Source organism: Rhinatrema bivittatum, chromosome 8, assembly GCF_901001135.1.
Source record: "Rhinatrema bivittatum chromosome 8, aRhiBiv1.1, whole genome shotgun sequence".
NCBI classification, from domain to species: domain Eukaryota; kingdom Metazoa; phylum Chordata; class Amphibia; order Gymnophiona; family Rhinatrematidae; genus Rhinatrema; species Rhinatrema bivittatum.
The window spans coordinates 236,013,541-236,029,498 of record NC_042622.1 but is presented as its reverse complement, the minus strand read 5'-3'; the positions used below and the strand labels follow the sequence as shown (position 1 = coordinate 236,029,498).

The following is a 15,958-nucleotide window of genomic DNA, read 5'->3' as shown; positions in this document are numbered from 1 at the left end:
AATTGTCGAAATATGTTTTGTTCGTTTAACCTTTAACCTCTGGTTTACTAGTAGGACTGAATTACCGTGTCGTGAAATTATGTTTGTCTAAAAAGTGTGTCACCAACATGAAAAGTTTGGAAAGCTCTGCATTAAAGACTTAGATAAAGGACATTCATATATCCTAGCCTTCTTAGACATATCATCAGCATTCACACTATCAGCCATGATATCCTCCTGCAACGACTCCATGAAATTGGGATCACAGGAGCTGCTTAAAATTGGTTTAAATCATACCTTAGTAACCGAAACTACAAAGTCAAAATTGGAAACCACGAGTCCAAACCTATACCTCTTGTCCAAGGAGTCCCACAAGGCTCCTCTCTATCTTCAACCCTTTTCACATTTATCTCCTACCTCTCTGTCATCTTCTATCCGACCTCAAACTTCCCCACTATATCTATGCAGATGATGTTCAGATTCTTATCCCACTACCAGACACACTGACTAAAGCTATGAACATCTGGGAATCAACCCTTCTAGCTATCAACCAACTCCTCTCCAATATCCACCTTGCCCTTAACATGGCAAAAACTGAAATAATGCTTATCTCCCCACAAAATCAGACCTCTACCTCCTCCTACATCACCCACAATCTCTATCTATCCCGCTTTCCAACAAGTGCGAGATCTAGGGGTCATGCTAGACAGCCAAATCAACTTCAAGAAATTCATCAACACCACCCTGAAAGAATGCTTCTTTAAATTACACACCCTAAAGAAATTGAAACCTTTACTCCACCAACCTGACTTTTGCACAGTACTGCAAACTACTATATTCTCAAAAATTGATTATTGTAACTCACTTCTCCTAGGCCTTCCTAAAAACGTCACTCACCCACTGCAGATCTTGCAAAACACAGTTGCACGAATACTTACAAACACATGCAGAAACGAACACATTTCACCCGTGCTCAAGGAACTGCACTGGCTACCCATAGCATCTCGACTCCAGTACAAAACTCTCTCCATCATACACAAGGCACTCCACAACCCTGAATTGAACTGGTTCAATGACTCTCTAGTATTCCACCAACCCATCTCGGAGCCAATATCTTGCTTCCATACGCACCCCCCTCCCCAAGAAACACAATCTAGCTTCTACCACCGCACGTGCTCTCTCCTTAGCTGGCCCTGCCCTATGGAACAAAATGCCTGTAGACCTCCGCCAGGAAGACTGCCTAAAAGCATTAAAAAAAACCTAAAGACATGGTTATTCGCACAAGCGTACACCTAATCATACACCCCCTTCACTCCCAGCACAGATTCTCAGCTTCCTTGTTTCAAGATCTTCCTCATCTCAAATAGCATTGTATTTTCATTGTAATACCCCTAATCCTTAAGTTACCATTACGTTCAACTTCCCTGTCTCCCATATTTATCATGCATACATCTAAGCTTGTACCCCCGTTAATTTGTTCTATATATACCTGTTCTCTTGTTATGTCAACCGCATTTCATGCACAGTTTTTAATGTTTAATGTAAACTGATGTAATATCCCAGATGAATGTCTGTATATAAAAACTTCAAATAAATAAATAAATATAAATGAATCCCTCGTCCTTGCACAATCGTCTCGTCTACACAGTGAGACGCTGCCGCTCTGCCTGCCGCTGGGGACCTCTGCGTGGAACAGGGACTATATCAGAGAAAGCTACCCTAGTGCTTCTAGATTTCAGCTTTCTACCGAAGAGCCTAAATTTGGCTCCCACAACCTCCCTCCCACATTTTCCTATGTTGTTGGTGCCCACATGTACCATGACAGCTGGCTCCTCCCCACCACTGTCTAAAATCCTATCTTGCCCCATCCTTCATCAAAATGCATTAGTGCGTTAATGCATATATTAATGCGTTATCACTATAATGCATGCGAAAAGTATGGTAACGCATACCGTGAATGCAAATGTTTGGGTGGGGAGGAGTTGGAGTGGGATTTAGTTAAATTAGGGGCAATCTCACACCAGGTGCTAGCATACTGTATGCTATCATAGGGTTTTAACACCACAACTAACTACATCTTTTTTCCACGTGTTAGGCCATACTGCAATTTGTGATACATTTTTGGAATTGCATCTTGGCCATTTCTGGGCTTGGGGAGGGAGAGAGGAGAAGAGTGGAGTGTAGAGAAAGCTAATCCTCACGTACAAAAAAAAGGCGTCTTCTCTTAATTACACTTATCTCTTTTTCCCCTTCCTGGCTAGGTGCTAAGGAAGCTTCAGTAGGTAAAGGGGGGAGATCAACAGGCTGACGGTCTATATGAGGAGAGAATTCAGTAGGTGCGATGAAAGCGGCACGATGGAGAGATGAGGAATGCTGGATGAGCTCTCTCTTACAGGCCGATTCAGTAAACTGTGTGGGAGAGCCGGAGTTAATTTCAGATGGCACTGGCTAAGTGTACAGAAAAGCAGAAAAAAACTGAATAGCGCTTTGGTATTAAGTCAGAGGGTATAAAGTCGGAGGCCCTACAATAAAAAAAAAAATCTTATTTAAAAAAATAAATAAATAATCTGCCTGATGGTTGGAAAACGGAAGCTCAATGTTGCTAGTGTCTGTGTTCCGAATGCGTGGATGTCAGAGGGTTTGTCAACCGACGCTGCTAAAATCAAGTGTCGGCTGTCAAACCCACTGACAGCTGCCGCCAATGAGGCACTAGGGATGTGCTATTGTCCCTAGCGCCTCATTATTAGCGCAGGCCCTAATTTAAATACTGAATCACGCACCCAGGAGAGGTGCCTGGGCGCGTGTTGGGAGAGTGGGCGCTCACCTTGGAGCGCCAGCTCTCCCACGCAGTTTATTGTATGGGCTGGAAGAGGTAATAGTAAAACACCATGCCTTTTGTATATAACATTTAATTTGTATATTTAACTATTTCTATTCTTTCCTCTCTTCTTCCTTCTCCAAGTTCGGCTACCCCTGTTAAATGTAACTGTACCCCCGGTCACCACAGTTCTAGTTTTATGTTTATAATGCACTCCCGTTTTATGTAAACCAGCAAGATATGTTTTCATGATTGCCAATATATAAAAACTCTAAATAAATAAAATAAATAATAGTAGCGCATCAAAAACGTGTGGCCAAACAGGGGCTAAACAGTGCGCTCGGCCTGTCTGTGCAGCTGCCCCCACCTCCTTTTTCTTTCCCTACAGGCTGATACAGTAAAACCTGTGGGAAAGCTGGCGCTCTGAGGCGAGCGCCTACTCTCCTGACACACGCACAGGCCACACTCCTGTGTGTGCGATTTAGTATGCAAATGAGGGCCCGCGGTAAAAAGAGGCGCTAGGGACACTAACGCGCCCCCAGCGCCTCATTTTTGACAGGAACGGCAGCTGTCACTGAGTTTGGCAGCCAACGCTCAATTTTGCTGGTATCGGTTCTCGAACCCGCTGACAGACACGGGTTCAGAAAACGCATGCCGGCATAATTGAGCATCTGTCTTCTGGGCCGTAGGCTGCTTTTTAAATTTTGGGGCCTCCACCTTAATATCGCTTTGATATTAAGGCGGAGGGTGTACAGAACAGCAGTTTTTTCTGCTTTTCTGTACACTTCCGCGGCGCCGGCAGCAATTAACGTCGGCTTTCTGGGTCGCGCGATTAACGTCGGCCTTCTGGATCGCGCGGGAATAACTAATAGCGCCCCCAACATGCATTTGCATGTTGGGGGCGCTATTAGGTTTATTTTTTTGGAGGGGGGGGGGGGGGGGTTGGCCGCGCGGCTTCGAAAACGCCGAAAACGCGCGGCCAAACCCCGGCTAACAGCGCGCTCCACCGGCCCGCTACTCCGCAGCAATTGTCGCCTTCTGCATCTGCCCTGCAATGCTGTCACCTCTGATTGGCTGCTTGCCGAGATGTCATCCATCCGCGACTGCTGGCTGGGCTGCCTGAAGCAAAGAAAAGGGTGTCAGCAATTTCGAAGACTTGCGAGCATGCAGCTACCCAGTCTCCCAGCACAAAACTAGCCCGACCCGCAAAAAAGAATATTTTTTCCGCATCACGGAAAGGAAAGTAGCCCAATCTGGCATCACTGCCTGCAACGCCCCTTTTCAGCCCACACTTAAGATGGCCGCTATTCCTTTCTCTCCGCCCCCTTTTACATTTCCGCTTGCGCTCAAGATGGCCACGGGTTTTCGGTGATCGGAGGAGGAGGCGGCTCGCTGTCCTAGGGCCGGGCCATGGCAGGCTCCCGGCTGGAGCTGAATTTCCTGCGATTGCTCTCCCGATGCGAGTCCCTGGCCTCGGAGAAGAGGGACGAGAGCGAGTGGCGGCTGGAAAAGGTGAGATGGAAAGCTGTGGTTTCTAATATCCCTTGCTAGCTTTAGCTTGGGATCGTTGGTCTTATTAAGGCCGATGTTGAGTGGTACTATTACGGTCCATGAAGGGTAGAGGAGGAGAACTAGTTAATGCATTTCTTGATCAAGCGGGAAAATGTGATGTGTGCCAATCTCCCTTGGTATTGTGAGGGTGAGGGAATATCTGCCCCTTTTTTCAAGGTCTGGAAAGCTCCGTTGAATAGCTCAGAGTTATTCAGATGCTGATTCAGTGACAGGTATGGTATCACACCGATACATTACATGCTCTTGGACGCGCGTTTTCCCTTGCCCCTTATTCAGTAAGGGGAGGAAAACGCATGTCCAACCTGCAGCACCTAATAGCGCCCTCAAAATGCAAATGCATGTTGATGGCCCTATTAGGTATGCGCGCGGGATACAGAAAGTAAAATGTGCAGCCAAGCTGAAAAGTAAAAAAGAAAAATTTTTGAATTTGGCCCACGGCTGTTGGGCCGAAAACCGGATGCTCAATTTTGCCGGCATCTGGTTTCCGAGCCCGTGGCTGTCAGCGGGCTCGAGAGCCAACGCCGGCAAAATTGAGCGTCTGCTGTCAAACCTGCTGACAGCCGCCGCTCCTGTCAAAAAGGAGGCGCTAGGAACGCGCTAGGGTCCCCCAGTACCTCCTTTTACCCGGATCTACCGCGTCACCTAATTTAAATAGAGAATCGCGTGCACCGGCGAAGGGCCGGTGCGTGCGCCGGGAGAGTGGGTGTTAGTCGGCCCGTTGGAGAGGAGTCAGTTGCACGCCCCATCTCCTCCACTAGTAAATCTCACCTCCGGAGCTGAGTACCACTGTTATATCCGTGTTGTAATTATGATGGATATAAAGTGACCAGATAGCTCTGTGCCCTAAAGGAGAGGCTCAGCCAGACCTGGTTTTAATTTAGTGCATATATTGACTTGTAATTCCAGTTTCTCTAAGAAAGGCGAGATAGGGACTATAAATTCATAGATGCAATGGAGGGTTAAATCCAGACCTGGCTTAGCCTATCCATAGTGTAACCTTCCTTTTTATTGGGGGCTACCTTCGGAGGGTTCAGAAGGGGTTTCGAACATAAATTGCCATACTGGGTGAGGCCGAGGGTCTGTCAAGCCCAGCATCCTGTTTCCAACCGTGCTAATCCAGACTTACAAATACCTGGCAAGTATCCAAACATTAAATAGATCTCATGCTACTAATGCCAGTAATAGCAATGGCTATTCCCTAAATCAACATGATTAAAGGCAGTTTATGGACTTCTTCTCCAGGAACTTATCCAAACCTTTTTTTAAACCTAGCTACGGTTACTGCCCCAGCCATATCCTCTGGCAGTGAATTCCAGAACATAATTGTGCATTGCGTGAGAGAAAATTTTCTCTGATATATTTTAAATGTGCTACTTGCTAATTTCATTGAGTGCCTCCTAGTCCTTCTATTATCTGAAAGAATAAATAACTGATTCACATGTACCTATTTGAGTCCTCCTATCATTTTATAGACTTCTAATGTATCCCCCCTTCAACCATCTCTTCTCCAAGCTGAACAGCCCTAACCTCTTTAGTTTTTCCTCATAAAAGGGATGGAAAGTTTCCCCTATCATTTTGGTTGCCCTTCTCTGTACCTTGTCCAATACAACTATCTTTTTTTGAGATGCGGTGACCAGAATTGCACTCAGTACTCAAGGTGTAGTTTCACATGGAGTGATACAGAGGCTTTGACATACTGTTTTATTCACTCTTCTCTTCCTAACAATAATATGCTGCAGCTCTGGGAACAGTCATGCTTCTCCAGGGATCGCCGGCGGGGACCAGATCAGTCTCTAGGAGGCCGAAGGGAAGGCTTACTACACTACAAAAAAGTCCAAGGTCCACCCCAGGTCTTGGTTCCAAATGAGAAAAATGTATTGAAAATCCAAATGTAAAACAATTCTTCACAGGAGAAATCTTCAATTGAAGCACAGGATACAGTCCAAAAATTCAAACAAGATCAGCAAAATCCCTTCTTTTTCAAATGACTATCTTTGAAGAGGGAATTACACACAATCCCAATTAGCCCCAAGGTCTCCTGGGCAGCACGGAACAAACTTCTTTCCAGGAGCTTCCCCAGCAAGGGCAGGGCCCCTTTGACTTCAGGATCCTCCTCTTGGATGGTTGTAGGAATCTTTGCAACTGTTTCACAAACAGTAACCATCCATTTCTGTCTCGGGAGCCCTTACACTCCCAAGTCCAAGGCCAACTCTCTCTAGATGCCTGGAAAAGCATCTTAAATAACCTTTCATCAAAATACCCATCCTTTCCTTAGAGGACATGCACCTCCTTTTAGTACGACCTTATCTCATCCCTCTGCAAACACCATCTCTTCAATTCCCCTTGCCCCTCTCTAACAGGAAGAACCTTTGCAAAGTGCACAAACCCTGTAACCTGCATAAGCTCTGCAGTACCAGAACTCTTATGTCCTTTAGATAAGCCTTTTTATAGAGCAGCAACCCTCTAAGCACATCCCTTAGTGAACCTGGAAGGCTGGAACCCTCCAGAAATTTCTACCACATTACTTGCTGACTTGAGTCAGGGTTACAAATAGTATGCCCCCCCCCCCTGTAATCTGTTCTGCACAAGCTTATTTGAAGTAGGGCCACTTGACTGACATTCCTGATGGGATGATCCAGTTTTGAGTGGCAGTGTTTGGGTGCACATGGAAGAGGTGACCTGCTCATACCCAGGCTAGGAGAGAAGGCTACTGCAACAGTCCCTTGACATCCCCCCCCCCCCCCCCCCCCCCCCCCCCCCCCTACTGTCCTAAGAGCAGGTCTTGAAGGAAAACAGTTCCCTTATGTTTGTATTCACTATGTCCTGGGAAAGGTGAATATCCAGGGAAATGCCATAATAGGACATTTGGAATTTCTTCCCTGGTCTGGCCTAGTCCTCAGCAGAAGATGCAAAGTGTTTAGACATCACAATACTGAATTCCATTTCCCAGCAGGAAAACTAATGGACATCACAAGCCAGCACCAAAGTTGCTACAAGTAACCAGACCCCAGTATCCCCCTCCTCAACATTACACCCTCATGGGAATATGGAAGCTGAAGTCTATGAACATCACAGATTATAGGATTAACAATTTAATACATTTGTGACTAGCTTTCCAGAGCTAGGTTTCTTGCAAACTTATGACTTGTTTGCTCACCTTTTATTTTTAGGTGTGTGTGTATCTCTCTATCTATCTTATAATAATTTCAGGATAAAAACTAAATATGAAAATATAACAGCATCCAAATGTATTCAGAACCAAAGTTCATCTTACCGTTAAGATGCTTGTTTTTCACCCTAGTAGATTCTTAGTCCCCTCTCAGTAACCAGAGACCAGCTAAGAGTGCTTGGTACGTTGTCACTAGATGTTGCACAAGTTACATCACCAAGATTATGATGTCATCTGTGATGCGAAGTACAACAATTGCTTGTAGTAACTATAGAAACTGACCTTTTTTTTTTTTTTTTGGGCCCAGCACATATTCCTTCTGGGCTTTCATTTGGAACCAACCTCTGCTGGGGCTACCTTTCCATGAGTTCTCGGTCGAGGCTCTTCAAGCTATTTCTCCTTTTTATCATGTCTTCCTCTGCTGCCTCCAAAGCTACCCCAACTGTTACCGTCAGAAAAGAGGCCCCAGACAACTTGGTCCGGAAAGAAAGACTTTTATTGCATGCAAGACACAGCTGAGAACAATGGCTCAGAAACTGCGTGCCCCTCCCTTTCAGGAGCTGGCTTTTATACATTCTACATTTCTTATCTTTTACACATGCGTTCTACGCATTGCTGAGCAAGCATATCCCGGCTGAGGGGCTACTGACCCCCTCCTTAGACAACCTGGAACCTTCGTGAAACATCTGCAGGAGAGGCTGTGAGTACCTGACCTGAGGCACCCACTATAGAAACAGTCTCTTTCGTCGGGGGGGCTGATTGGTGCAGTCATGACAGATCGTTGGCCTCTGAGTCCAACAGGCCCCTGATTTTGTTGTGTTCCCTCGTGGATTTCCACCAGAGGGTCAGTGGGGATTCTTCCCTTCTCTTCAGGCTGTATGCTCCTTGTCACCTCCCCCGCCATCTGCCCCATTGCAGCAATAGCATGGCCAGGAGCCACAGACCAGGATGTCTTCAGGACCCTGATACATGGGCACCCTGAATCTGGCCAAAAGATGCCACTATTCTGCTTTGGTGTCCTCCTTCCAGGGGTTGCAAGGGCTACCTCCACAGCATCCCCAGCCCTGCCTGGCCTGGGGAGCAGAGACCAGGAATCCAACCCAGATCTCTTCCATGGCAGCAAACAGCACTGCCACCGAGCCAGCCTAGAGGAATATACTTAACAATCTGTATCATTAGTAACTGACTTCCAAATGTCAGAGAAATTTCAGCTTCTTGATTCTGTTTGATAACACCAAAAAGTCCTTTGAGTGTGGCACTGTGGGAGATCAAGTCTGAGTTTGGTGCGTAGTTCTTCCTCTGGACCGGTTGTGAGCACTGCTGAGACTAAGGATCCTCTGGGGAAGAAGATAGGGAAGAGAGTTTGTAGCCACAAAGAGTGGACAGTCGTGGAAATATGTGGTGAATCCTAAGGCTCAGTGAGTTTAGTATGCCTTCAAGTGCTGGAACCTGAAATGGATTTGAGAGAGGGGCTGCAAGCTAGAGATGCTATTTTGAATCTGTGTGCTGGGCCAGAGCATGTAGCAGAGGTGACCTACTCTATCTCCAGAGGGAGGAAGGTGGGCTGCCAGTTCAGGTGAAAGAGCACTTTGCCTCAGAGAGGACTGTCTCTTCCAGCCCTTGGCCACATGGAGGGACTAGTGTTGCTCAGGCAGCTCCCTGGGAAGGAAGATTTAAAGTAGGAAAAAATTAGGAGGCAGGATGGGAGGTTGATCCATCATATTTCCTCTTTATGGAGTTGATGCAATAATGTGCGCTTGGCACAACGTGCAGTTTAATTTTCTGTTCTGTGCGCATTTTTGTGGGCAAAGAATTTTACACACAACGTGCGTTTCAAATTAGCGTACTCGCATGGAGATTCTGTGCTAATGGTGGCATTAGCTGTTACCTTCCTATGAAGAGAGTTGTGCTGGCTTACCTCTTGTTTTCTTAGCGCTGGAAACTTTATCTCCTAAATAGAAACATACATAGAAATGACGGCAGAAAAAGACCAATCGGCCCATCCAGTCTGCCCAGCAAGCTCCCACACTTATTTTCCCATACTTATGTTTCATTATTTTCCCACACTTATCTGTTTCACCGACCATCAAGTTCAGGGCCCTTGTTGGTAACTGTTTGATTCAATCAAACTGGAATAAAGTTTTCAGAGTTACAGGACGATGCAATATCTGTATGAGAAAATGGGCACACATGATAGAGATCCAGCTTTCTAACATGCACCCATCCACTACCGCAGGAGCCATCACAGTGCCTGTTCTTGATGCCCAAGGTGGATGCACTGGATTCAGTGGTTACAAGAGAACAACTTCTGTAGAAGGTGGCACTTCTCGTAAGGATCCTCAGGCTAGAAGGATTGGGAGTCCTCTTTAAACATGTTTTACTTCTTCTGTATTGCCAGTACAGTTCGCAGTTTATGGTGGCTTAAGCTAGTTCTGCACTGGGTCCAACAACTTCCTGAAGGGGGATGAGGCTGCCCCTTCACTGCAGATGCCTTCGATGATCTTAGGATTTCATCTTTCAGTTGCTAGGAGACTCCTATTGGCTCAGTATTGTGATACCAGGAGGTATAGACCAAGCAAGCAGTCTGCTTCTCGATCCTTTCGATTTAGGGATAAGAACCAGTCCTTTCATGGCCTGAGAGTCGCAACGGGCTCTACGCTGCTGGCAGAGCTTCCCAATGAGCAAGGCGCGTTCGCTGTCTGGTGTTACCTGGAGGCAGCCGCCTGCAGCAGTTCTACCAGCAGTGGACTCGGACCTGGGCAGGTCAAAAGAAACAACTCCCCTCTTTTGCTGGGCAGAAGTGAATAAAAGTGTTTCAGGCGGGAAAGATTGGAATACTTTTGGGGAGACCAGCAAGTCTTATCTGTTTTTACGAGCTGGTGGCAAAATATCCGATATCAGAAAAGGACTATTAGACTTACCTCAAGTTTTTATACATTTTGTTTTCTCAATTGAGGTAAAGGGGGATCTTTTGGAGGGTAAATCACTATTTAAAGGGAACTGTGAGAACATAGACAATCTTAGGGCAGTATCTCTATTGAATAGGCATATCCCTTATAGCCTTAAACACTTGATAGCATGGCAAAGGGATTTGGGAGCAGGGCTGGATGAAAGACAAAAATCAAAGATCCCTCACCCTATCAGCTGATGATCCCTGTCCTCATCCTCCGTTGAGGATGGCTATAAGTTATTGTATAGACTGTATTTGACTCCTGTACATGTATATAAATGTTTCCAGCCACTTGCGGTCAGTGTTGGTGGAGAAGTGGAGCAAAAGGGACCTTTTTTCATATGTGGTGGACGTGCTCGGATCAGGTTATCAAGTTTATGGGGGCCGCTATGACCATTCCACCTCCGGTTTATCTTCTTCTGAGCAGCATCCGGCTACACGGGTGGCAGTTGCAGTGAGATGTGCTATCGCTGCATGGTGGAAAGAATCTGAAGTTCCTCCACCTTCAGAGCGTGTGTGTGTGTGTTAGCGGTGCCGAGAACTCTGTGTGGAAAAGCTGATGATTCTCTCTCTAAATTTTACAAGATGTGGGAGCCTTTTGTTTCGTGGCTGGAAAAGAATGATAAATGAGAGAATAGAAACGGCGCTTACTTATTTACATAGGTTTTTTTTCATTTACTGATTTAATTCCCTTGGAGAATCTGGGCAGAGTGCTGTTTGGTGTTGGAGTAAGGTTAATTGGGGCGGGGGAGTTATATATTAACAGTTTAATTTATTCGTTCTGTAATATGGTGAATAAAGCAATAAATTGTTGGGGGGAAAAAACCTCAGTTGGCCGGTCCAGTCTGTCCGCTCCACTTATTTCCGTCCACACTGCTAAGGATACGTCTTCGCTGCCAGCCATGGAGTGTGACCACCTGCAAGATCTGTGTTTTGTCTTCCTCCTTCGGACTCCACCATCTTGGGTTAGGAGAGCATGCAGGACCACCACGTTTTTCATGCCTAACTGTAGTAGTCGTCTAAAGGTCATTGCCCTAGATCTGGGCCTCCTGGAGCTTTAAAGCACTTCTGTCTCAGAAACCTTTGTCAATCCCTGTCCCATCCATTTACTAAACTGAGGGCACCACATCGTCATTATACTGCAGCCTGTAACTTCCTGATGTGCACGGGCAATCCTGTGCCCTAGCTAACTCCCTGCTATATTTAAACCCCTTGTAATTCTGCCATTTTCAGCTACTGAAGGGATCATATAGCTCTGGAAAGTTAGTCACCACAGACTTAAACTAGTTCGGTTAAAAGGCGGGTTTATTTATTTCTTTATTTCTGAGTTCCAGTATATAAATAAAGTGGCCAAGAGATGTCAGCATTGCGCTGTCCTGCGGCCAGGGAGCAAACTCCTGAGAACTATTTTTACTGACTTCCAAGATGGTTGGTTAAAATGTTCATGTGCTGTTGGGAGAGGGGAGAATGCATCCCCACCGCCCTCCTGATCTTCACATAAGAACTTGCCATACTGGGTCAGACCAAGGGTCCACTAATCCCAGCATCCTGTTTCCAACAGTGGCCAATCCAGGCTACAAGTACCTGGCAAGTACCCAAACATTAAATAGATCCCCCACTACTAATGCCAGAAATAGCAGTTGCTATTCCCTAAGTCAGCTTGGTTCCTAAAAGCTAATGGACTTCTCCTTCAAGAACTTTATCCCAGGTACTCTAACTACACTAACCACATCCTCAGGCAGCAAATTCTAGAGCTTAATTGTGCATTGAGTGAAAGAATTTTCTCCGATTTCTTTTAAATGTGCTACTTCCTAACTTCATGGAGTGCCCCCTAGACCTTCTGTTATCTAAAAGAGTAAATAACAGATTCACATTTATCTGATCTAGCCCTCTCATGATTTTATAGAACTCTGTCATATCCCTCCTCAGCCTTCTCTTCTCCAAGCTGAACATCCCTAACCTTTTTAGCCTTTCCTCATAGGGGAGATGTTCCATCCCCTTTATCATTTTGGTCTCCCTTCTCTTTACTTTCTCCACTGCCAACTATATTTTTTGAGATGTGGCAACCAAAATTATACACAGTACTCAAGGTACAGTTGTCACTATGGAGCTATGCAGAGGCATTATGACAATTTCCGTTCTATTAACCATTCCCTTTCTAATAATTCCTAACATTCTGTTTGCTTTTTTGACTGCTGCAGCACACTGAGCCGATGTTTCAATGTATTATCCACTATGATGCCTAGATCTTTTTCCTGGGTGGTAGCTCCTAATATGGAACCTAACATCGTGTAACTACTGCATGGGTTAATGTTCCCTATATGCAACACCTTGTCCACATTAAATTTCATCTGCCATTTGGATGCCCAATCTTAGTCTTGCAAGATCCTCCTGCAATTTATCACAATCCACTTGTGATTTACCTGCATAATTTTGTATCATCTGCAGATTTGATCACCTCACTCGTATTACTTTCCAGATCATTTTTATATTGAAAAGCACCAGTCCAAGTACAGATCCCTGAGGCACTCCACTGTTTAGCCTTTTCCACTGAGAAAATTGTCCATGTAATCCTACTCTTTCCTGTCTTTTAACCAGGTTGTAATCCACGAAAGGACATCGCCTCCTATCCCATGACTTTTTACTTTTCCTAGAAGCCTCATATGAGGAACTTTGTCAAACGCCTTCTGAAAATCCAAATACGCTACATCTACTGGTTCACCTTTATCCCCATGTTTATTAACCCCTTCAAAAAAAAAATGAAGCAGATTTGTTAGGTAAGACTTCCCTTGGGTAAATCCATGCTGACTGTGTTCCATTAAACCAAGTCTTTCTATATGCTCTACAATTTTGATCTTTAGCATAGTTTCCACTATTTTTCCCGGTACTGAAGTCGGGCTCTCACATCTATAGTTTCCCAGATCACCCCTGGAGCCCTTTTTAAATATTGGGGTTACATTGGCCAACCTCCAGTCTCTGGTACAATGGATGATTTTAATGATAGGTTACAAATTTTAACTAATAGATCTGAAATTTAATTTTTTAGTTCCTTCAGAACCCTGGGGTGCATACCAGGTAATTTGCTACTCTTGTAGTAGGCCAGATTGATAAACTAATCTTTCAGATTCACCGTTATTTTGTTCAGTTCATCTGAATCATCACCTTTGGAAACCACCACCGCGGTGTTATCGCTGCCGGCTTTCGCACCCAATAGCGCCACCATGAAAGGCGGAGCTATTGGGCGCGCTACTGGCGATAACAGTGCTTACCTTATCGCCGCCAGCGAAGTTAACACTGCGTCCATCTCCTCGCAGGTCCGACTCCGCCCCTGCAAGCTATCGCAAGCAAAAAGGGACTTTTCGAGTGCTTAGAAAATGACCCCCTTAGTCTTTCCTTGGCCTGTCTTATCAATGTTTTATGCTTAACTTGATAATGTTCATACTTTTTCCTATTTTCTTCAGATGCATCCTTCTTCCATTTTTTGAAGAATGCTTTTCTCTATCTGCCCAGTCCTCTGGGTATTAGACCTCCTCTTTTTTTGGGCCCAGCAATTTCCTTCTGCACGTCTTGGGCTTCCAACTGAATGAAGCCGGTCTTTTGTCAGGCGACAGTGCCATTAACCTTCATTCACAATTATCCTGGGGTCTTCTTGCCCACCATTTTGTATTCTCCTCCCACTTATCTAGCTCAGTCCTCAGCTGGGGATCACACACCAGAGCTCCCTCTAGAACCCTCCAACTGTGGATCATAAATCTGGCCACTAGGTGCCCTCATTGAGCAACAACAGCTAGGATTCCCTCATAGCTGCAAGAGCTACCACTGCAATTTCCCAGGCCCATCTAGGAATCAAACCCAGGTTTTCTGCATTGCAGCATTTGCAGAACGTTATTTTAATAAATAATCACTGATTTAGGCCAGTTAGCCTCCTGCTTGTACATCTTTCAGCTCTGTGTTACATGCCCCCTGTGTATTCTGGACAGCCTTGGCAGTTTCTGGGCAAAAATGGCACCCAGAGCAAGGGTCGTGTTCAGCACCCTCCTTCTCTTTTGGGCTCACATACTCGCAAAGTCTTAAGACTGACTCAAAAGGGAAACATTGTTGGGCCTCGAGGACCTTCTCTTCCCCCCCCCCCCCCCCCCCCAGCTTGGTAGGTGCCCAGGGTGGTTGCCCTACTTGTTCACCCCTTCTAACAGCTTAGAGAACAGTGATGGGGTTGTCTGTGAAGGCAAGCAGAAGAATTCCTGTACGTGACTAAATAATCTGCACTAATGGTGCAATCAGACTATATTTGGTTAGAATTCCTCTTCAGCGACGGACCTCCGGGGGATCGGCTGCTCGGGCCTGCGCAATCGGCGCTGAAAGCCTGTCGGGGTAAGGCCTCTTACCTTCACCCTTCCCCCCAAAGGGCTCCCCCGCCGATCGCGAGGCTCTGCTCCTCGGCCCTCCGCTTCCACGGGCCTTGCTTACCTGCTGCATCGGGGCTCCCTCCAGCCAATCGACTCAGAGGCGCCCGTGTGACATCACTCTCGGGTGCCTCGCTGGGCCTTTAAATTGGACCCCCTCCCCCGGTGTCGCGCACCGGGCATCGCACGCACGAAGGAGCGCGACAAAGGGGCCCGCCCCTTTGTGCGCCCCTTCGTGCAATCCCGAAGTGCCCACCAAGGACTCCTTACACCAGGATACAAAAAAAAAAAAATTAAAATTTAACCAAAACTTGTTTTTCATTACGCCTGCTCTCCCGCTTACCTTAATCCTGAACTCTTTATCCTTCAAACTGATTAATCCTGCCTCCAGACCATCATTTCTCCTTAATCCTATTTCATTTCGCTACTGTACCTCCTAACATTATTCCAAGGACATTCATACATCCTCACACACCCTCAACAGCCATAACCCCCTGCAATTTTAGTCCCCCCTACAGCAGTACACCCACCCAGGCCAGCCTAAACACTGAACATATAGTGCCTCTCCCTCAGTACTCCTGTCCTGTTCTGCTCCCTCAATCCCCCCATTATGGCCACCTTTCCCCATATACAAGCTTCGATACAATACCCGCAGAAACACAGCACCCCACCACCCTATAACACACCGTCAACACAACTCGCTCCTCCCAATCATGCTCACTCCACTCACACAATTCCTAGGCATTTCTACCATCGCAATACTTCTGATCAACGCACAATCCCTAACCAAAAAAACCCTCATCTTAAATGATCTCCTCCTTGATAAACAACCTGATCTATGCGCCATCACAGAGACATGGTTAAAGGACACTGACTCGGTCCTTCTCAATGAACTTCCCAACACTGAATATGACATCCACCCAATCCCCAGACCCAAAAAAAGAGGTGGGGGTCTACTCCTAGCAGCTAAAAAACACCTTAAGCTTAAACAAATCCCAATCACCCTCCTAGCAAGTACGAAGTGGGATTATTCAAGTCGCCCAGCCTCCAAATATGCCTAATATACA

At 46.0% G+C, this 15,958-nt stretch overlaps 1 protein-coding gene across 1 annotated transcript in view; it reads left to right on the top strand.

Annotated features, from left to right (window-relative positions):
• The first annotated feature begins 4,099 nt into the window (after positions 1–4,099).
• USE1 (unconventional SNARE in the ER 1) overlaps positions 4,100–15,958 on the top strand; it is an 86,039-nt gene continuing 74,180 nt past the window's right edge. The window contains exon 1 of the mRNA XM_029614145.1: positions 4,100–4,309. Coding sequence (XP_029470005.1) covers positions 4,208–4,309 — 102 coding nt within the window. The 5' untranslated portion in view covers positions 4,100–4,207. The remainder of the gene's footprint in view (positions 4,310–15,958) is intronic.